Source organism: Aythya fuligula, chromosome 4, assembly GCF_009819795.1.
Source record: "Aythya fuligula isolate bAytFul2 chromosome 4, bAytFul2.pri, whole genome shotgun sequence".
In the NCBI taxonomy this organism is placed as follows: Eukaryota; Metazoa; Chordata; class Aves; order Anseriformes; family Anatidae; genus Aythya; species Aythya fuligula.
Genome location: NC_045562.1, coordinates 75,221,471 through 75,243,820, shown reverse-complemented (window position 1 = coordinate 75,243,820; position 22,350 = coordinate 75,221,471). Strand labels below are relative to the sequence as shown.

The window sequence follows — 22,350 nt, the reverse complement described above, 5'->3', positions numbered from 1 at the left end:
CATCCTGGTCTTCCCTTTCCAAAAGGGAAGCACGGAGCTGGAGACAAGCAGGAGCGGTGGGAGGTAGAGAAGGAGCCCGAGCTGTGGCCACGGGGCACGTTTTGCAGCACCAAGCCCTCGTGAGCGTGCGAGGGGAAAGGTGTGAAGCTGGGGCGAGGCAGCACGGCAGAGTTCAGGGAATTGTGTGCGGGTGCTAAAAAATGCATTTCCTGTTACTCGCAAGCAAAGCGGGGAGGGCTGCTCAAGTACTTACGATGGGCGTTCCGAAGGGAATGTAACCTATTAAAAAAAAAAAAAAAAAACGACAAAAAGAGAGAGGCATGCATTTTAATAGGTGGTTTGGGGCTGGAAAAACATCACACCTCAGAAATCTAGCAGCTCTACCATTTTAGGGTACAAGTCACACCTGGCACGGCAGCCTGCTCTCGCGTCTACCAGCCCGCGCCACCGCGGGCACGGAGATGTCAGCAGCGAGCATCAACACGAGCAGACCCCAGGTGCTTTCTAATTCTTCCCATCCTCTTTTTTTTTTTCTTGGGTCGCGGTCTAAGAGTTTCCCTGAAACTTATAAAGCCTCATCTAGACCCTAAAACTTACCCTGTACGTGCCAGCACTTGGTGTGAGCACTTCAGGGGGGCCAATGCACGTTCAGAAGCAGGACCATGGTGGGTCCTCCCTCTCCTTTCTCTCTGATAACAACTTCCCAGCAGGGAAGTTTTCTGGGTCTCTTGAAAAAGGAACAGGGTATAAAGACCCTGAAGAAAGCACATTTACACGCTCAGGAGTGGAGGAGATCTGGGCAATTTTAATCATAGGTAGAAGTTAAAGCTCTCTGTTACGGAGAAGGCTTCACCCCAAATCTCGTTGAGCACCACAAAAATCAAACGCTTCACGTTTTTCCCCTGCTAGGACTGCCAGTTTTTGTGCTAAATATAATTTATCTCTATGAATTCCACCAGAAGGTCTCAGCATTTCCCCAACATCACTGAATTGAGCCTCACGGGTCCAACTTAAGTCAGGAAGGGCAACGACCTGAGTGGATGAAAGATTTTTCCAAAAGTACAGAAAACAAGGCAGCAGAGGAGTGGGTCCTGGCTTTTCTTCCCTGCACATCTCCTCAAAACCCATCAGCCCCAGTATTTTTCCCCTCGGAAATACGGAGCAGGTGCTATTAAGGAGGATGCTCTCCGTCCCTTTGGGAAAGGACCAAAAAGGACCAAGGTGCACCCGCACCCTCCTGCGAGCAGTGACCCCAGCACACAGCAGAAGTAGCTGCAGATCCGAGTGCTGCAAAGAGACACCCCAAAAGGGGAAGGAGGAGGTGAGGATTTAATGATTAAGCAGCCGCCTAAGCCAGGAACAAACACAGCTGATCCTTCCCGGGCTTCCCGCTGGTGCAGCTATTGCGTACATTTAGTTTTCAGTGTTTATTTTTAAAAATAGAAGCCGCACCAGGGGAGGATCAGACTGGGTATTAGGAAAAATTTCTTAACCATGAGGGTGGTCAAGCACTGGCACAGGCTTCCTAGAGGGGTGGCTGTGCCCAGCGCCTGTCGGTGTTTGAGGCGTTTGGATGCTGCCCCCATAAATATGCTTTAACTTTTTGGCAGCCATGCAGCGGTTGGGAAGTTGGTCTCGGAGGTATTTGTGGGTCCCTTCCACCTGAAATGCTCTGTTTTGTTGTGCACATGGAGAAACAGGGCTCACCCTGCTCGATCCTGGAGGGTAAAACACCACGCTGCTGGCTGGGCAGCAAGCTTCAGCGTTGCAAAAATAAAATGACACTACAGGGTGGATGCTAGAAAGGACATGAACCTGCTAAGGAGAGGAAAACTCTGAGCATTAGATCTCATGTGGGTATTTAGGATCCTAACTCACCTTGATTTCTACGGGATTTAGGCATTTGGGTTATTTTCTGGTCCTAGCTAAACACATGCAAGATGCACTGCAAAACCAGAGGGGAAAACGATAGCATTTTGTACCAAATCCCAGTGAAATTAATGAGTGCCTGGTTGGGCTATACTCTACCTGACATTCTGAAAGGCATGAAGATGGTCTCGTTTGTGTCGGGGTGGATGATGGCCTGCAAAACAGTCAGCAAACAGCCACGGTGAAGGAACAGAAACCACAGGTGAGCTGCTGAGGATGCCGCCAGCCTCGCTGTGCCCGTGGCTCTGCTGGAGGCACCCACTGTCCCGAGGCCTCCTCCTGCTGCTGCCTTCCCATCTCCTTAAGTAATTTAGCATAAACTATGAATTGATAAGGAAATAATTTCGTTTCAAATACAGAAATGTTGCTTCAGAATGCGTCCGGGCTTGGAGCAAAGCCTGCTGGCATGGTGGGCATCGTGAGGGTCACCCAAACAAAATCCTCGTGTGCCATGGGCAGCCCAGCCTCCACGGAAACCCTAATTTTGGTCTCCTGATGACCAACAACAAAGCTCACCTGGCCCACTTGCCTTTTTTTTTTTTTTTTAAATAAAAAATTTACATGAAGGCTGCATTAAGAGGCAGGGGACGAAAGCCCCCGTCCTTCCATGAGCCGGGAGCGCGGCGGAGGGAGGCGCCACGCAGCCATGAGCCTCACCGAAGAGCTGCCAAACTATTTCTGAAAGGCTGGAGACAAGAAATCTCTTGACAAGACAGGGAGGAGAAAATGAAGACATCAAAATATATAAATACAAAGCACAAAAAAAAAAAAGAAAAAAAAAATTCAGACTCTTGGGTGGCAAACAGTGCTCGCTGCATTTACATGTCTGTGGCAAGGCAGAACAGCAACTGGCAGAGTCACCGACGGAGAGAGGACAGCATCACTCAGCAAAAAGGGAAAAAGCAGCAACGGGAAGGAAATATAATTAAAAAAAAGAGCATTACCTGCTTTATTTTTTGAGCGGCCCACAGCTAGAAAAACAAAAGAGAAAGTGACATTGAGAAAAGCAGCAGCGAGAGCTTTCCCCGTCCCGAGGCTCACGCCAACCCCCAAATATTCATCGTGCAGCTGCTGCGTTCATTTTCTGCATCCTCCCGGACCTCACACTCAGATTTAAAGCTTTTACACAGACCCAGCTCCTTCCAGTTCATGTGGCCAGCAGGATATCAGGCAGAGAAGTTATTCTTTCGTATACTGAATGATGAGAAAGAACAACCATGAGCTTTACAGCTCAGGAATTATCTTTGAAACTCTGCTGTGCGTGGATCCCAAGGTAAATTTAGCCCAGCCCTCCCCTGAAGGAGCTTCCTGCGGAAACCAGAGCTTGCCGGGGAACAAAGGTGGAGGAAGCAATGCGGGGAAATAAAACCAAGCATCTCTTCACATAAGCTCTGGATTCAGAGCAAGCCAACACGAGTTTTATATTTTTATTTTTTTTTTACAAGGGAAACGCTTTTGCAGAAAAATACTTCTAAAGGGGAAAAAATCTCATTTAATGCTCTCGCGGGTGCCTACTGTTATTTACTGATTGCAAGTCAGCAGCCACAAAACACCCCAAAATCTGGCTCGGACAGCAGAGATCCACGAGAAATAACAGAAGAAATACAGGAGAAATAACAGAAGCTGGACAGGAGATGCGGATCCAGCTGATGAGAAGGGGACCAAGAGACACCTGGCACGCTCTGCACGGCTTAAATGCAAATGATAAATGTGGAAAAAAAAATAAAAATCTCCATTTTGATGTATACATTTCTAGAGACAGACAAATAAAACGCGACTCCCAAGAGTTAAATTGCCTTTGCTAATAAAAAACTGTTCTACCTTTGCAGCTAAGGTCTGGCTTTGTCTCCCAGCCACCAGCCTGTGCTGCACCTCTGTCTGACAGCCTTCAGAGCCGTCTATTTTTGTTCTTCGCACAGGTACTCAGAGCTGCTAAATCCCCCCTGCAACCTTCGCTTCAAGAAAAAAAAAAAAAAAAAAAAAAAGAAAACGGCAGAGCCAGGAGACTGGCTGTTTCCTTGGCAAGGCACATTTGCCAATCTCTTAGCCACCCTCGTGGCTCTTTTACATCTTTCCAATTTGTCAACATCCTCTTGAATCGAGGCCGCCAGAAAGCAGACAAATTATTCCAACAACAGTTGTACGGGTGCCAAACCCAGGGTAGGCTAACCTGATGATTTCTGCTCTTGCTGTTGATAAATCCGAAGATAGTGATAGCTCTTTTCACTCGGAGAGCTCGTGTTTGTCTGACTACCCACCAGCTTACCTACCCGAGCGCCGCGGGCTCATTCTGCAGTCCAGGCACTCACACTTGGATTTCATTATCATTACAGCATAAATTAAGCACAGCTCTGCCGTTCCCCTTCACCTAAACACCGACTCGCTCCTTCCCCAGATAAGAAGCCACGGAAATGCTGCTGGAGTCAGGTAATTATTTGGCTTTACACGGCACAAGTTGACCCACTGATACCAGCTCCAAATCCACTGATTTCGCTCCAAATCCAGCTCTCACTCCAGAGCTGGAACTCCGTGCCCAACGCCACCGCGTGTGATGAGTTACTGGAGCAGCTAAATGTCACGGGCTGATGCACGCATCCCCGGGGCTCTTTCCTGGGGAAAACCTCCCTTTTTGAGGAAAAAATCGCTATTCTTCATTTTACAGATGAAAACGCAATGAGGTAATCATTGCGCTTGGCAGGCACACAGCTGGATCTGCCCTCTTTAACCCCAAAATCCAAAGAGTGGGAGGCCACGTCCCAAGGCATCACCAGGGCTTTTCCCCTACGTGTCACCCACCAGCTCGAGGGTTTTCGAGGGTTTTTAGGGGACGAGCACGCTGCAGGTGCCTGCTCAGGGGGTCCCAGCCATCCTGGGGCTGCTCAGGTCTCGTGCATCCGAGCTGTGAAACCAAGCCACAAGATTTTCCTCTCCGACTGCAAGCACCAAGACCAGCAAAAAGGAAGAGGGATGGTTTCTGAGCCAGCGCTATGGCTTTTTTGGTCAAGTTATCTAATTTCATTAATTGATCCCAATATTTATGCATTTTCCTGCTGCAGTGCAAATATTGTTAGAACATGTGATTTCATTACTTCTCAGAAAGAGACTTTACAAGATGCACCTGATGAGTCACCTAAAGATTCTGCCAGCTCATTTTCACTTCTTTATCCTCTAATTCATTTTCTGCCTGCAGCATCTTTCAATAGCTCCAGTACTCCAAGGAGTCTTGCCAGCTGGGGAGCTCGTTTCTGAGAGCAAGGCTCTGGTTTTGCTGGGGATTTCATTCACGCTCTCTCCGGCCATCTTCGAGAAGCAGCCAGGTTTTGAGCTCATTTACACCAGCATGAATCCACAGCATCTTCACGGGAGCAGGTGGAACAGCTCCAGATTTCTGCTCAGTTTATGTCAGAATTGGGTCCATCATCTCTAAATATAGCCTGCACAGGGTGGGTCTCCTCTAGCAGATGTTCCTCCTTTACATCTTAGTCTATATTACTGACTCAAAGCTACACAGGGATTTTGCCACCTTTCTAATTCAGAGGCAAGAAACAAACCTGCTCACACACGGATTTACACCAAAAACCCCAAGGATGAGGGTGTAGGAGAGTTGGAGCAGGCAGCAAAGGACAAATTGCTCCAGCCTGTGGCCAGTGGAAGCTGCCAGCAGGATGAATTAGCTTCTGCTTCATGGAGACATCCTTTATGGCTATGAAGAACTCCGGGACCATTCACAAAAACATTCCCAGCACCAGAATTTTAGGATCCTGAACTTACGGACGAGGCTTGCATCCATCCTTCCCAGGGTTCTGCTTTTTCTGTCATTTTTCAAGGAAGGGATTCACACCTCTTTGTTCACCACCTACAGCTTTAAAAGGCATGAACTCAGGAACTGAGCTCAGTTACACAGAAATGTTTTGTGCTTGTGGGGTTGAAGGAAGGGCATCAAAGACTGCCATGACCCGAAGAGATCCAAAGCTGCGGAAAGGAAATAAAGAGGGGAACAACTCTTGGGGAAGAGATGTGGTCCTTGGTTGACAGGACGTTCATTAGCATTCCTTACTTAGCACCAAAATCGCAGCTTAGACACAGCTTTCAAAAAAGTATTTATTTAAAGACTATAGCCAGCCCAAATCTATTAGCTAACACCTGCCACTACAAAAACAGCACGCAGGGTACCAGCTATTAAGAAATTAACTATCTTCTTATCAAAAGCAGGGAAATTTCACGGTCCTGGACTGAAAGACAGGATTTTTTTTCCCCTCTCTACAGTGCAAGTTTCACTTAGGTCAGAAAGCTGTGTTTGCAAACTGTTCACCCTCAATGGCAGCAGGCTCCAGCACTGCTAAAACGAGCGGCCACCTCTGCCCGAGGCTGGACCTTGTCCAACTGCTCCTCTGCGAGCTCGGACCCCACAGGCTGAGGTCAGGAGGGCTCCAAAAGGTCCACACCACCACTGTGCTGCCAGAAAGGCCTCCCTGCAGTCCGTGAGATTGTGAGATTTGTGCCAGGAACCCGCAGAAGCTGCTCCGACGCTCCCCTCCTTCAGCTGCACAGCGTGGCAGTAGGCAGCCAGCGATCTGAAATCCTAGAGCAATGCCATGTCAGCAGTAACCCTATGCAGAAAAAAAAAATCCCTTCCCGATTAATCACACTTTCATGACAAGGCACAGCTATTTTCGAAGAGCTAATGAGGAGTTCGATGGGCCTATGTGCCAGGGAAACCACAGCGGCCTAAGGGCCGCAAAACAAAGCGGCCTACCTGCGTTAAACTGCAGCTTCACTCACTGCACCTTGCAGGATTTCCCCAGAGAAGGCAAAGTAGAAGAATTCCTCTGAAAAGGGTTGTTTTGTCCCTTGGGCAGAGGCAGAGCTCCCTCTCAAATCCACTGGTCCTGCTTTGCTCCAGCAGGGAAGCTTGCATCCCTCCGTCAGGCCCTGTCTGCACCCACAGGGTCTCATTTTAACGAGGTTAACGGGCTGGAGCTGGCACCCCCGTCACAAAGTGCCAGAAATTTCACACTCCTGGAGCTGCAGATTTTATTAAAGTGAAGCTCAGATTATCCGTCCCACGCTGAATTCCAAATATTGGGCGTCGGGACCAAAACATGTGATGCAGCAAAGCTGAACTAGAGCGAGCTGCCTTGATGTGAGGGACAGCCTCCAAAACCAGAGGTGATTTTTACCGATCCCAATTGTTTAAATGACAAGAAACCAGGGGGAAAAAAAGAAATTATGGTTCAAAAGGCCTAACTTACTGTACATGCAGAGTTCACTGAGGAATAGTTCAGTCCAAAGACCTGGGTTGGGCATCGTGTTACTGGTAGTAGTGACTGAGTAAATTTCCCTTCATCCTACATCCCTTAACTGGTAGTCATATGGTCAGAATAAGATGCCAGGGGTGAGACTCATCCCCTCTAACAGACATCTACAACATCCTAAAAATTTCCTGCAGCACATCCTTTGGATGCTCTTTATGTCAGCAGGCAGAAATCGGGCAGCTCCTCTCATCCCCAGCAGGGCTTGCTTCCCTCCACTGACTTCAGGATGGACCCTACACGATGACTTCCAGCTCAGATTGGCCCAAAATGTAAAACACCCCGAAGCACCAAGCACCTGCAGCTTGTACCAACATCAGAACGGCTTGCAAAAATACAGCACCTTTTGGATTCCAGCGGGAGCCTGACAAAAGCTGGAGATTTTAGGTTATAACGTTTAGAAAACCCAGGCTTCATTGCTACAGCTTTTCCAAACAGATTTCCCACAAATATAACCGAGCAGATCCAGTCTTTCAGCAGGGCCACCAGTTTGAGACAGGATCGCTCACCAGCAGCTCCAGTACGAGGTCAGCAGGGTTTGCTCATCTTAACCTTCCCTGCAAGGCTGAACACACTGGTAAACTTGCACAAGCCTTTTGGCCAGCGGTGCTGTGGGACATTTCCATTTGCTTCTGCTGCTCCCATTTCCACTGCTTCTTGCAGTGCTTTTGGGAAGAAAGTCACGTCTGTAGCACGTACAGCTGGAGAGGAACAGCCACCCACGGCCCCACCACTGAAGCCCCACTCTCTGAAATATGAGGTCCGTGCTAAACAAGAGGTGCTCTCACTGACATCATTTCCCTTGTATTTCACTAAGATACTGACAGATTTTATTGTTTTCTTAAGTTTTTGTTACAGATGGAGACCTCCCAAGTGCCCGCTGCATTGCACTCTCCAACACATCATCCTTGTTTCCAGCACCACATTTTTTCCTATTGCCTTCCTAATTATTAAAAGCATTTATGGTGGTCAGTCCATTCCAGAATGCATCCCCAGAACCTCTCTGCTGTTAAAAGAAAGGAAACACCTATTTTCAGTATTTCATTAACCCAAACACCGGTGCCAAAGCTGAGGCAGTTGGGTGCAGCACCTCTTGCTAAAACCTGTGCGGCTCCATTCTGCTCCCCACCCCTACTCCCTTTCCCATGAGAGCAATCACTCACGCTTTGCATGGCTTTCTCCCACTTCTCTCCAGCTCCAGTCCTAAAACCCACATTCCCACTTCTTGCAAAGTGATATTTTACACAGAGACAAACGCACAGCACCATCTCCAGCCCAAGCACTCGGTTAGGGCTGTAAATGTACGCGTTTATGGTGCTGGAATCCCAGACCTTTTGGCTCTGCTTTTGACGTGGCTGAAATGTCTGCAAACCTGGTGCTGGTGCTAAGATTTATGGCAATCTGAAGTCTGTCTTTATTAATAAACATGAAAAAACAGAATAACATAACCCACTGCCTGCACTTGCTCTTCAAGAGGAACTCTCACCAAGGGACCCTTCAAGGCCCCGCTCCTGACTGTATTTACCTTAGGAAGGTTTTAGCTTTAAGGGGACAAAGCTCAAATAGCACATGCATGGGATAAATCACAAAGTGTATCTACACACGGATAAATCACAACGTGTATCAGCACATTTCCTGCACCTGGCACTGAAATAAATCAGCAAAAAGAGGCACCAGAAGCTACCACCCTTGGATGTCACTAGAAATCTCTTTCCCCATCCTAAGCACCGATAAGTCCCAACGCCAGGAGCTGCTGCCCGTCTGCAGAGCCACAAAACCTTGGAGAAAATGCAGGAGTTGAGGCTGAGACACCTGCCTGCACCACAGGCATTGGGAACCGGATCGGAAACCGTGAGCAATTCCCACGAAATACACAGATTTACACAGATACAAACCCAGTGTAGGTGGAAACAGAATCGAGTCCTAACCGATAAAAAAAGATAGCACTTAAATAACACTTTGCAGCTTTGCAGCACTCGATAAACATTAACTAATTAATCCTTACAGCATTCTACTGGAAAGATTTAAACAGAAGAAGCAGCACTCACAGAAAAGCATCGCTTACACCAGGGGTGGGGAAGGACTTGGATGCCATTACATGGTTTAAAGCACAGCTTTGGGAAGCAGGCTTGCTAATGCAGCTAGGTTGCTCGATATCAGATTCGTTTCAGCTTAGTTTGGCCATATGGAGCTTGCAAATCTAATCTGATTTGTAATCTAGATGTGAATTGAGATAAACTCTCCTAATCCTCAAATGATGAGACGAAGCAAAGCCAGCTTGCAACTGCGTAAGAGCATCAGGGGTAGAATTTACAACAGTTTATTTAATGGGCATTAACCTCCAGCACGAGCTCCCCAGGTGCCTGCTGCCCTCGGATAGTCTGAAAATGATGCCCTAAATGTTTGAGCCAGCTTAAACCAGGCCACAGAGAACATTTAGACTGCAGAAAAGAGAAGGTCCAAGCCCTGTCCTTGGAGCACCGAGCAGGCTGCTCGCTCGCAGAGACAAGGAGCAGCAGGGCAGCTGATCTATCTGCGCTTTATTGTATCCTGCAAGAGACCAGAGGGGAAAAAAAAGTACAGTTTACTGCAAATGGACCTCTTCGCTCTTCATCAACACTGTTAAGAAAAGCTATTATTCTGCAAAAGGGATGCTGTTTAGCCTCTGATAGATTCATTGTTCTCTGCTGGGTCTGGGACAGCGTGAGCAGCTCTTCCCGCTGCTAACATGATTGAGGGAAGAACACAGTAATAAATATATGCCCATTAAGCTGGTGAGCCTCTTTTCACTTCACTGATACTAATGGGGAAGAAATGAAACAGTTTCAAAACAGCAAGTTGCCAAAGCTGCATTTGGAAAGGCTGAGGAGTGAGAAGTCACAACTGACACACCACAGTTCATGCTCCGCCAACGCTCGCAGGAAGGGGCTGGCTGGAGAATAGCGAGTGTCTGTCTCCAAGGGACCATTTCAGAAAGCTGCATCTTTCCTCTCACTACAGATCATTCAGTTTGGGGTAGTTTGTTGTTTTTTTTTTCCCCCTCTGAACTACCCCTTTATGCTGAAGCTTTCAGACCAGAGTTGCTAAGGGTAAAAATCACGTAATATTGCTGTCTCGCTGTTATCTTCATTTCTAACAAATATATTTTTATGCATCTTAACGTGTCTGCATAAATAAACATATGCATAAATGAACAAGGAGGTTTCCTGCAGCAAATCTAGGGACCTATGTCCTGAGGTCCCCCCAAATCAGCCCGTGATCTGATGGCAGACAAAGAGGAAGGTGTGGATGGATCAAAATCTAAATATCTGGTGTCTCAGAGCTACGAGGATTTGTAGCAAACGATCCAGAGCTCAGGATGTTTAATTCTGGTCTTAAGAAACTCAGATCCGTGTCCTACCTCCATCACAGGCTTGCCTGACCCCCAGCAGCTGGAGCTGATGCGTGGTAGTGGCACCCACAGCCCCTCCGTGCCTCCCTCTTCTAGGCACACAGCATTCACGCAGAGCAGACAGAAAACATTGGGAGCTGCTCAACTCGCCAAATGAAGCATTTTGGGAGGGTGTGGGGGGGGGAAGGGAGCTTTAGTTTTTATTAAGATCAGCTCTCTGAACCAGCTGTGCCAGTGCAAGCGAGCAAGGAGGTGGGAACACATGGCCAGGAGGAGAGGAGGCAGAGACATGGCAGTGCTGCCTCAGAGCAGCTCACGCTGCCATGGCATCGCACTTTCCCTTGCAATATTCTGGGCACAGAACAAACCCGTAGCAGTTTGCGGATAAAGTTCAGGGAACAAGAAATTCAATAGGTGCTGCCTCTGCTGGGGGGGGGGCAGTGAAAGATAAAGTCATCTCCACGAGACGAGCAGCAGCACAAGGGCTGCGTTAATTAATGGCACGAGTTTTTCAACCTCTTATGGGTGCTGTGCTGACGGGAAACAAATGAAGATCTTGCAGGAAAGAAGCACCGCTCGCACTTGGGAGCCCTGGTTCCTTGCACAAGCAGCACCCTCCGAGGCTCCTGCTGGCACGGCGCTCTTCTGTGGCTCTTTGCCTCTCTCTGCTGGCAGGACCAAGGGGAAAAGCTGGGGCGCAGCCGCAGACCAGGACCAAAGGGACACGGGGAGGTGGAGGAGGATGGCAAATCTTTGTCGCTGTATCTCTCAGACTGGATTCTAGCTTCTGGTTAACACAGGTTTTTAGGGCAGAGTGCTACGTGACTACAAATGGGGCAAATCAGGGCTCTGATCCTAGCTGGACCCAGCCTGGTATCACACCAAATACTGACCTGCGGGAGCACAGACTTTGAAGCAGCTCGGCAGCTCTTTCTGCACCAATTTAAAGGCAGAAGAGACCTCAGGGCTCAGTGCACAACAGAAAGGACTCGTTTTGCTGGGCTTGCTAGCAGAGTATCTCAAGCATAGACGCTATTGCAGGGAATTTTAGCAATGAAAACGAAAGGATAGGGCATTCTGGGGAGAAAGCGAGAAGAAACGAGCAGAAGCAGCTCGTAAGAAAATCTCCCCAGCACTGATGCAGACCTGCAGCTGGTGCTCTGCTGTGCCAGAACACCTTTGCCCACAGCCCGTGTTTGCCAACCCTTCCCAGGGCTTCACTGTGCTCCTTCCCCCAGCACCAAGTGCGATCAGCACGCAGTGAAAAGCAGCTGTGTCATAAACCAGGCATGATTTAAATCCCTCTTTCTCTGATAGCCGCCGAGTGCTGCCTCTCTTAACTTTTACCACTGCTGACATGCCAGCATCAATCTGTTCTTCCAATCTGTGCTGGTCTGTTGGACAGGTTGGGAAAGGGACTCACACACACAGAGGACACAGATGCAATCCTACAAATTAGCGAAAGAAGCCTGAGGATAAAGGACAAAAGCCACATCATTATGCCTGCAGTTGGTACAGCCTTTTGGTTTTGAGGATAAACCTCAGCACCGACGCTCCTGGGCTGGAGAAAACGTCCCCCTTTTAAGCTCGGTGGCTCTTCACCCGTGTTTATCGGGCTGATATTTGACAGCCACTGTTTTTAGAGGAGAGAGCGCTCCCTCCAATGAAACCTTTTTACTCCAGCGGAGATTCCCTCCAGGAGGCAGTTGGGGGAATTGCCTGCCCTGTTTAGAATTGGATATGTTACAGTCTATACCTTCTGCTGCAAATTGGCTCCTGGTGCACTTGTGTGTGTCATTTTCACCTACCCACTCGCAGATCGCACCAGCCACCGGAGCTCCGTGCGAGGGGCCGGATCCTGCCAGCCCCGTCAGCTGCTGGTGGAAAGCAGCACCGAAACCAGCTTGCAGCAGCGGCCTCTTAACACATCCTGCTCCCTCCGGGCTGTAAGGAAAGCAGGCTCAAAAGGTCACTCAAGTGTAATGAGAGCTCACCTAACGAGGAGCACCAAGCGCTGGAGAACGTCGCGGGGGGATGAAGAAACCCCGAGAGGAGAGCACTGACACAGCGGTACCTACAGGCTGGGCAAGGCAGGACAACTGAAGTGGTTTCTCCCCTTAACACAAAGCCCACAAACCTCCTTTCTTGCCCTCTTTGTGGATCCTACTGCTTTCTCAGCTGGTCCCATCCGAAGGAGGAGAAGTGGGCTAGCAGGGGGCAGCAGCGGGGACGTGCCAGCCCTCCCAGCGCTCCTGACCCCTGCAGAAGGAGCTGAACAAAAGGCATTGATACACGTGGCTGCCAAACAGAACCAAAAAAAAAAAAAAAAACAGAAATTTACTAAACCCGTGAGTACTCCTGAAGTTTTCCGAGCAGGATTTTTGATTTCTAGACAGAAGAATTCTTCGTATTGGAAGGTTCTCATTCCGGTACGAGGAACAGCTGCCTCTTCCATCAAACACTTGGGATCCAAACATCCAACACAGAGCCACGCAGCACTCCCAAACCCCCCAGCAGAAGACCAAACCTCCCCAAAGCCTCCAGGGAATTTGTTCTCCCTGCATGTTTTACAGTTCTCACCATCTGGATGAAATATCTAACCCAAACGACCAAAAGAACAGAAATACACTCCAAATGGTGGCATTACCAAAAATATATATGTTTTTAAGAGAAAAAGCATGAAGTCATAAGAGCCTGTCAGGGAGGAGGCTTAATTACAGCGTGGGGTATTGCCACTACTCAGAATGGTTTTGGTTGATGGGATTTTAATAAGCAGAAGTTAGAACCCAGCCACCTAGCTAAGGAAAACCAAGCCCGGCTGTCAAGCGATCAGAGAAAAAGTTGGGTAAATAAGCTGAGCTGAGGAGGAGGAGTTTGCAGCGTGTCTTCTTGCCCAAGTACCCAGCACTGACTAAATAATCATCAGACAGCTACTCAGCCTCCGTTCTGCTGAGGGCATAGCAGAGAGCAGCCAGGGCAAAAGTCACTTTTTAAGGAACGTTTTTCTAATATGGAAGAAAAGCTCTGTTTTCCCTCAATAAAAAGCCATCAGCAGTCTGGCAGCTATCGACAGTTCAGACATTGATTCTTCATTTTTGCTAATGATGCCCGAGAAATAGGTTTTTACCACCCTGAGTTAATGGTCACGTTCCCGAGGGGTGAAATCACTCCAGTTCAAGAGGGAGCGCAAGAGCTGCGGGATTTTAGGCTGCCCAGAGAGCTCGGGGGGCTCCTCCTTGGAGAGCTCAGCAGCCAACGGGACGTGGGGCTGAGCACCCTGCTCGGGTGGCTCTGGGATCCTGGGATCTGGGACCCTGGGATCTGGGATCTGACCTGGAAGCAGCTGAGCTGGGAGTGGTGGTGCCTTCACGGAGAACTGGAGCAAAGCCGCGTTTCGTCTGGAATCTGGCTTAGAGATGGCCACGGGGAAGTGGAGCAAAGTCAGATTATGGCTCTTCGGGGATTTTTTTTCCCCTGTAGATGGTCCATAAATGTTCCACTTCAGCTCATTTTGAAAAACCTGCTCTGGAAGTGCCGAAGAGAAAGCCTAGTCCTACAAGAGCCCTGTCAAGAAGATACGCGTTGAGGAGACGCTTGGCGTTACATAGCTTTAGGCTTCTACATTTTCCATTCCTCATGCAGTAAAACCATTTCAGCGAGCAATAGGGATTGTGCTGAGCTGTTGTTATGCTTTCAGCTACTGCCTGCCATCCTCCCTGAGAACCATGAGTTTCTGAATGAGGGGGAAAAAAAAAGGAGTTTGAACACTGTCAAACGCGCCGCACCACCGAAGCGGATCAGTCGGGAGATTAGCGAAGCGGCTCTGTCAAAACAACTCGTCTTCTCCATCTCAAAGCTGATATTCAAGGGGGGCTGCTGGGTTGTTCAGGAAGCTAATACATGAAAACTCAGCCCAAAGCCTTATCTTAAAGGCTCCCAAGGTGATTATGATTTTAATGGTGATTGTGAAGCCCAGCAGCCTATTTGGACACCTCGTCTACCCAGTCCGTGCACGCAGAGCGCATTATAAGGGTAGAGATTCCACTTCTAAGGGGCTCCAGCAACCAAAATCCAGAGATGAGCTCTTAAACAAAGAAGATAAAGTTAGTAAAGAAGATAAAGATCCTCTCTCGAGCTTCTCGTGAATTTCTGCCCAGCCTTTTTGACCGTGCACCTAAAATTGGGAATCAGCATCCATCAGACGCAACCACATCACGACGTTAGGTGAGCCAAGCAGGTACCCAAGTACGTTCTCCCTGCCTCCAACAAACACCAGGTGACTAGCTCTGTTCAGTCCAAAAGGGTTTGAATAACTAACTAAATAACCTTTCAGTCAAAAGAATTGAGTTACCTCTCGTGGCAACTCCACCAGTGCCCCAGAGGTGTGCGAGACCTACCTGGTCATGTAAAACCAGGTGGCTCCCTCTTTTATTCCAACCTCAGCTCATGGACATGAGCCACCCATCACAAAATGGGCTAATTTCCCAAATCAGCCTGGAATAGCTCTTAATGCCCTGATGCCCGAGCCCATCCTGCAGCTTGTGCTACACGGAGAAGCCACAGAAATGGTAGAATTGAGCTTGAAAGCAAAATAGGACTCTCCAAGCACCTTTGGTTCCCAAGGGGGAAATCTGGGGTGAAATCCATGCAAGCGAGGTGTTTCCCCTCCCCCGGAGCGATCAGCCAGCACATGGTGTGTTCTGCAAAGGCACCAGGAATTAATGAGACTCGTCCAGCTGTGTATATCTGGCACTCTCCTACTCAGCTCAGCACCGGCACGCTTCCAGCTCCCCTCCAGCCTCTGAGATAGAAACCAGCGGGTGCCTCCAGGAAGGGTTTATTTCCAAACTGGTGGCTCTGCTCGAGAGGAGGGAGATATTCCACCCCTTTAGCTACAATTATTGTCTCACCAACGATGACCTACAGCCAGATTTTGAGGATTTTCCCTTGCTTTCGCATGCAAGTAGCTTGTTCAAGCCACCCGAAAGCGTGCTGAGGAGGAGAAGAGCACTCAGACACGCAGGGCTGAGGTTTTTCGGGTGTGCCCAGAGGAGCAGCAGAGCCTGAAAGCCACACCAAGCCCTCATCCCCTTCAGGTCCTTCCAGCTGACCCCTGTCGGAGGGGTTTCGACACCAGAAGCGCACAGTCCAGTTTCTCAGCCTCACTGGGATCTACCCACGCCTTGCTCACCTTTCCGTGAGGTTTTCTTTAATTAACGCTGCAAAGAACATTAAAACACAGCAACAAGCACATGCTGCAATCCTGTGCCAGGCTCCTCTTGGGAGAGCTACTTTATCCCAGTCAGCAGAAGCTCCTTAAACCTCTCCAATACAATCAACACCGCGATCAAAGCAAACCGTGTCGAGATTTTACTACAAAAAATATTATTTTTTTTCAACTGCTGTGCTAACATTTGTCTAGGAAAGACATTTCTGGCATCATTTTCTCTTTCCTCCTCTGCCCCACACCTTTATTTTCCACTTGAAACCCTCCGGCTTGCATAATAAGCTTCGCCTCCTGCTTGCGCTGCCCTGATTGAAGGAAACAAGAAACGTGAGGCTTCTGCTTGCTCTCCCTCGGTGCAGTTCTGAATGAACTCTGGGCTTGTCACTACGCAGACCCAAAATGTAGGTCAAAAGTCTGCGCGGTTTGCCTCAGCAAATGACTTCACTTCATCTGCCTGGAGGCAGATGGGAACTGAGTCATCTGCTGCTGCATCATTCTTTGCTTTGCTGCTTCCCTCAGTCCTGGTTGCTTTTTTCTTACCATCAGATTACGGGTGAATGCAGGCAGTGCTATCCAAAGGCCAGGAGAGCGATGCCTTGTGCCACACACTGCACAGGGAGGGGATATCTCCTGTTTATTTTTTGTTCAAGCCATGCCTTTTCCCCAAAACAGCACCTACCGCATACGTAGAGATGATTCAGAATGAATTCAAATGTCTTTTTTCTTTTTTCATTTATCTGCTACAGTCGTCTTTCGTGAGAATAAGCTATTACACATGAGCATGAGAAGAAATAAAGGGGTTATTTGAGCTGTGGGACAGGAGCACAGCACCGTTTCCATCACTGTCTGCACGGGAGGTGCACGGGTCTTTTGCCACGGCTGCTTCGTACAGCTCCTGCCTGCCAGTCCGTGCAGCTCTGTGTTACACTACACAACGTAGGGCTCAAGGTTTTTGTGCTAGATGCACAAACACACACTGCAATAAAGCCCCTGGCTTGGTGCTGTGCTCAGGTGTGCACACGTGGATGAATAAGGAAAAGATTATGAGATATAAAATACCTGCATTTGCAAGAAAAAAGGCTCAGAAAGGGGTCTGGCTCCTCTGCAATACTTACCCGTGCTTTCACAAGTTCTACGTGTTCATAAAGATTTGATAAATGTTCAGAAAATAGGACTGACGTGGTCATGGAGTGATCACCCAACCCATCCCTCTGTCCCAAAGCAGAACCAGGTTTTACCAAAAACGACCCTTTTCTCAGCAGCCATCTAAACCAGGCTAACATCTTTGCACCAGCGCGGTTTTTGCAGCTTGAGCAAGTCTAACCCACGCCTCTGTCCCAACTGAACGTATAACCTACAACGTGAGGATATCCACAGGGTTATGCATAGCCCAAACAAGTTATTCCAGTGAAGAAATGGTAATTATCACAACCAACAGGAGCACAGAAGGAGAAAGTGCTGATGCATCAACGCTGCGGGCGCAAGAACCTACAAACCTGACCACGAGCTTTCCCTCATTTAAAATGAAAACTACATTTATCTATTTTTTTTTCTTTAATTCTGCAAGCCCATTTTGCAAGGGGAAGGGAAGCAGTAGCGTTGGCCAAAGGTAGTCAACAATCGTGCAAGTCGGAAAGCCCAAAATTTGACTTGTTCTAACTACAATTTTTGTATGCTCATTTTGCAGACCCCTTGCTGTCCTTTCTGTTCAGCAACATTTACACCCAAACGACCCAAATTCACTCCAACATGCTGGCAGCTGAGCCGCAAAGGACCCGAAGAACCACCGGAGCAGGCAGCAATCAGCTCAAGAGAGCCAAAATGGGATTTTTCCAGTGGAAACACCCAAATCATTCTGCAGCAGTAGCTTGAAGCACCACCTCGTTCGCCCATTTTCAGGCTACACGAAGCAGTAGAAACATAAGAAAGGCTTTTTCCTCTCACCTCTTTGTTGGTGACTCCCGGGGGCAAAGTCCCATGCTTGTAATCCTCCAGCAGCTGCACAGCTTCCTTCAGGCGACTCTGCAAGCACAAGAAGCATGGGTTGCAACAGACTCGAGTTATAAAATCCTATCTCCTTTCATAAAAACACTTTATGATGGGTCCTTTCATAGATTTACACATGATATAAAAGAGAAGAGATGCGTGGACATTTGCTTCATTGGTTGGCACAGCCTTGATATCTAACCATATATGTAGCATAGAGGAAGAGGGAAAAAAAAAAAGGAAAAAGGAGAAAATAGAGAAAATATAAGAAGTCCCCTTTGCAATGCCTCTGCAGAGGGCATCATACAAACCTGACGGTCTTCACTGAGACCTGATAAGTCTCGGAGCAGAATGAGGTCTCACTTGAAGGCAGAAGATGGATGGGTTATTTTACATTATGCCCTAACGTGTCCACTTTACCCTAGCTACTAAATGGATATTACTCCACATAAACTCTCAGATGAAGATTTCCTGGTGATATCGAGAGGGAAAGCCCTCAACACAGCTGCTGCTTTGCTCCCTGCCCTCACCCAGCACCCGTCTCCAGAGGGATGAATAAGTTTGTACAAATCCATATAAAACCATGTCTAAGCATCTATTTTATTTTTTTTCAATCCTTTACATATATAGAGCTCTTGAAGTGAAAAGCCACAGGGCAGACAAGTAGAGCTTCTTTACTCCAAGCTACAGAGGAGCAAGGCAGGGCACAAAGAGCTGCTTCGGTGGGGTTAAATCTGCTCATCCAAGCCTGCAGAAGGCACCAGATCGCCGAGCAGTGCCTCCCAGATATCTGAAGCCAAACAAATCACTCAGCCGAGCGTTTTCAAAGGACTCCTGCAGGTTATCTGTCACCCAGATGAATAACACCGCCTCCGGTTTGATGTTTCTGCGCTGCCTGTTGTTTTGGCACCTTCTCCAATACTCGTTTTGTATTTAGGAAGTGTCCTCTGGCATATTTAGCAGCGTGCAGCCGGACTGCAGCTCCCCTGAAGCCCCCTGGTTTCGGCACAGCGGTGCCACGGCGCAGGGCGAGCATCCTCTGGCTCCGTACGTGCCACCGTGCTGCAGGAGACTCCTGCTCTGCCTTTCATCCGAACTTCAAAGACTCCTTTGTGGTTCCCTTGGAAGCACCAGCAGTGATGCCAGCCTGAAAACGGCGACTCATGAGCGACTGCTGTCTTTAAAACTCCCGGCACACGATGGAAAAGCGGCGATTCCTTCACGTCCCAAGGTGAGAGCGTTGCCCCTGGACCTGTGGTTGTTTTCACACGGGCTGAGCTCGCATCCTCAGCATCACACGTGTCCAGCCCTTGCACTTCATGCTCCTACAGAGTTCATTCCTACCTGTTCTTGGCCTTGGAGATGAGGCTCGTAGGTTTGAGTGCTGACACCGAGATCGGTGCTACCTCCCGAGGTTCTCCGGTGTCACTACACACACAACAAGTGCCAGTTTTCCCGTTTTCTGCCCGATTTCTGTGTTTTCAGCCTGAGCAGGCTCCCTCTGGCTGAGCCTGTCCCACGCTTTGTGCCTGAGATGCTCCACCAGGCTGCTGGTTGTCCTCACCCTCCACCACACCACGTGCCCAGGGCTTCAGGAGCAGCCTGGGCTGCTCTCAGCAGGCAGAACACGGATCCACTCAGGTCCTGGCATCATCCTCGACGTGTAGCACACTCATCGACCACCCCGAGGGGCTCCAGGTCTCACGGAGAGCTCGAAGGATGTCCAGGAAAGACAGCCAAGACCAAATCTGGACGGTGTTTCTAAGTCTTCTTCCAAGTCCAGGCAGTCACCCATTTCACCTAAAAAAAGAGTGGAAACCCTCGCTCCAAGAAACAGAGAATGATTTTAAATATAAAAGCTTCGTTATTGGCAAAGAAGCAGCCACCTAACTGAAACTTTCTCCAACAGCAGCCATACGCAGATGCATGGGGAAAAATCAAGACCAAGGCAAGCAGGAACCAGGTCTCCCCAAGCAGCTTCCCAACCTCCCCCTGCCTTCAGCCAAGGCAGACGAGGTTCCTGTGGATCCAGCCACCTTTGGGGCATTTCTCTCCCAGCTGCTCGTTCAGCATCCTCTAGAAGCATCCAAGGAGACTGAACGGCCACGCTGCATGCAGCAGCCATCGCTTGTGTCCTAACCCTCAGCCCCCTCTTTAAGGATTTAAGCCAAGTGCTTGACTCTGGGCAGAAAGGAAGGGTTACGAATTAGGATGGCATCTCCCCAGGATGCGTTATTCTTGTAGAAGGACGGGGATCTTGTACAAGAAGAAGAGCTGGCCTTGAGAAACGAGCACCTGGGATGAGATCCAATGGCACAACCACGTGGTTGAGCACTTCTGGGCTTGCCCAAATTTTGGCCAGGTCCTTGGGAGCTGGAAATGACCCTCTAGAGGTAAAAGCACGGGATGGTCACCACGAAACTGCGAAGCAAAGGAGTACCATGAAAAATAAATAGGATTTTTAGGCTATTTGTTATATGAGCAACAGCTATCCAAGGCCACAACAGGACGTTAGCCTCTTCTAGTCCTTGGTAGCTCCTTATCTTATCAGCCCCATGGTTGTTATCCCATATTAGCTCACGCAGGAAAAGCCAACACCACGCCCGAACACCAATAAAACATAATTGCCTGTAGGATTTCAGGTATTCCGATAATCCAGAGGTGAAAAGCCAGGGACACCTGACTGCCTAACGCCTGCAGAGCTAGGGAAGACAACCCTCCTCGCCTCCGAAGCTGGGAAATCAACCGGCGATGCCAGCACAACATTCTGGAGAGCCATTTGGGCTCATTATCCGTGCGGTTTTCTGCCGCTGAAATTACCTCCACTGTGTGCCTTGCAAATTATCCACACAGAACAGCGTGTAGCTCTGAATGAAAAACTGGAAGCAAGAGATGAATGGGTCTGTGTTCTATTTTTTTTTTTATTTTTTTTTTTTCTCCTCCTTCTCTTGAGGAAATCTTAGTAGTTACTATAACAACCCTGGCCAGATCCCATCTTGTTTGGTGTGGTAACAAACAGCAAACAAAAAAGCCCGATTTTGCTTTTTAAAAAATCGCACTTTTCGTGAATTTCTCCTTTCAGCTCAGTGGGGAGAAGAGGGGAACTTTCTCAGAGAAAAGTCCCAGGCCAACGCTGCTGTAGGCTCCCGAGGCTTACAAAAAATTGGGGCAGAAAGCGAGGAAAACCGTTAAACGCGAGGACCCCGTTAAGGAGCTGCCTTTCACGCAGCCCTGAGGTCTGCAGATGCTTTCAGCAGACAACTCAGCCTCAAAGTTTTGTTAGGGAAAATGCACGGTTGCCTCGTTCCCCCTCTAGAAAAGCCAACCATGCTCATTTTAACTAAAGCCTCCAAAAAAAACAGCAGTGACAAAACCCAACGGCAACAAAAACCCGGGAACTTTTCTGCGTGCAGCAGCTCAAGATGCCAGGCAGCTCCACTCCCTGGCTTTTAGCACGAGAAATCGTTATTAAGAGAGTTGGTAGTGTCTGGGATGACACTGCTTCTCCCTTTTAACGAGGGGAAAACGAGGTCTGCCCACGAGGTCACGCCACCATTTCAATATTTATTGTTGCTCGCTTCTTCTACTGATATCTGTAGGAAGAAGTGTTACTGGGATTTTTACAGCATCGCTTCAAAAAAAAAAAGTGCAACCACAGTTTTTTTACTCGGGTGTATCATTTCCTTCATACCCCTCTCCTGGTAAAAACCTAGAGCACTTCTAGTGGTGGATTACGGGGTCTCAGCTCGCACAATAGGGTGCGAGACGGACCATCTGCACCCGGGGAGCGTTCTCACAAACCCCAGCCCAGAAGCGGTGCCAGGGATCCACCGAGCTCAGTACAGCACCTTGTGGCAGAAGGGCTGAGTCTCATAGGAACACAGCCCCCAAAAAGTCTCATGAGCTAAAGCTCAGGTCCCTAATAAGTGTGCACTGGGCTTCACTTCAGCCACTGACTGAAGTTGGCTGCCAAAAACCAGTCCTTGGCTCAAGCTGGCTAAATTAACTTAGCTGTAACCCCGAGGCTTCAGAGCAAAGAACAAATATAACCTGCCTTGACTCGGGGCAGGTCCCTGCCCAAAACACGCTTGCAGAACTCCATCAGGAGAAGAATCGGTCTTGGTAGAAAGAGTTGCTGAAGGATCACATGCTTAGGGGCTCGGTTTGGTGCCTCAAAGAAAGGAGGAGAAAGAACAAACCCGAAGATGCCAGCAGGACCTTAGCCTCCACCATGCCGAGCTGATGGCCACCACCAGCGATCCGTCGGTGGCATCCCCAAATCTCTCGTGGCTTCAGCGCTCTGGTGAGGTAGAGGACAACCACATTGAGTCCTACAGAAGACTGCACACGTGTGTAAATGTATATATTCGTATCAGACACCTCCTTCCAGCACGAGAGCTCTTCTCCTGTTTTTTTTCACCTTGCCCCCTGCGCGCGAGGGCACGCCGATTCTGTCTCCCAGCTCGGCGCCTCCTCTCCTCTTGGAGCTCAGCTGATGCCTACAC

At 48.8% G+C, this 22,350-nt stretch overlaps 1 protein-coding gene across 2 annotated transcripts in view; it reads right to left on the bottom strand.

The window, feature by feature from the left end:
* SFXN5 (sideroflexin 5) overlaps nt 1-22,350 on the bottom strand; it is an 85,049-nt gene that overhangs the window by 50,337 nt on the left and 12,362 nt on the right. Inside the window, exons 3-6 of one of the 2 annotated variants that reach the window (XM_032187329.1) lie at nt 17,804-17,881; nt 2,874-2,900; nt 2,029-2,083; nt 254-279 (exon numbers count right to left, since the gene is read on the bottom strand). In XM_032187329.1, the coding sequence (XP_032043220.1) occupies nt 254-279; nt 2,029-2,083; nt 2,874-2,900; nt 17,804-17,881 (186 nt within the window). The remainder of the gene's footprint in view (nt 1-253; nt 280-2,028; nt 2,084-2,873; nt 2,901-17,803; nt 17,882-22,350) is intronic. The other variant, XM_032187331.1, reaches the window with a different exon arrangement.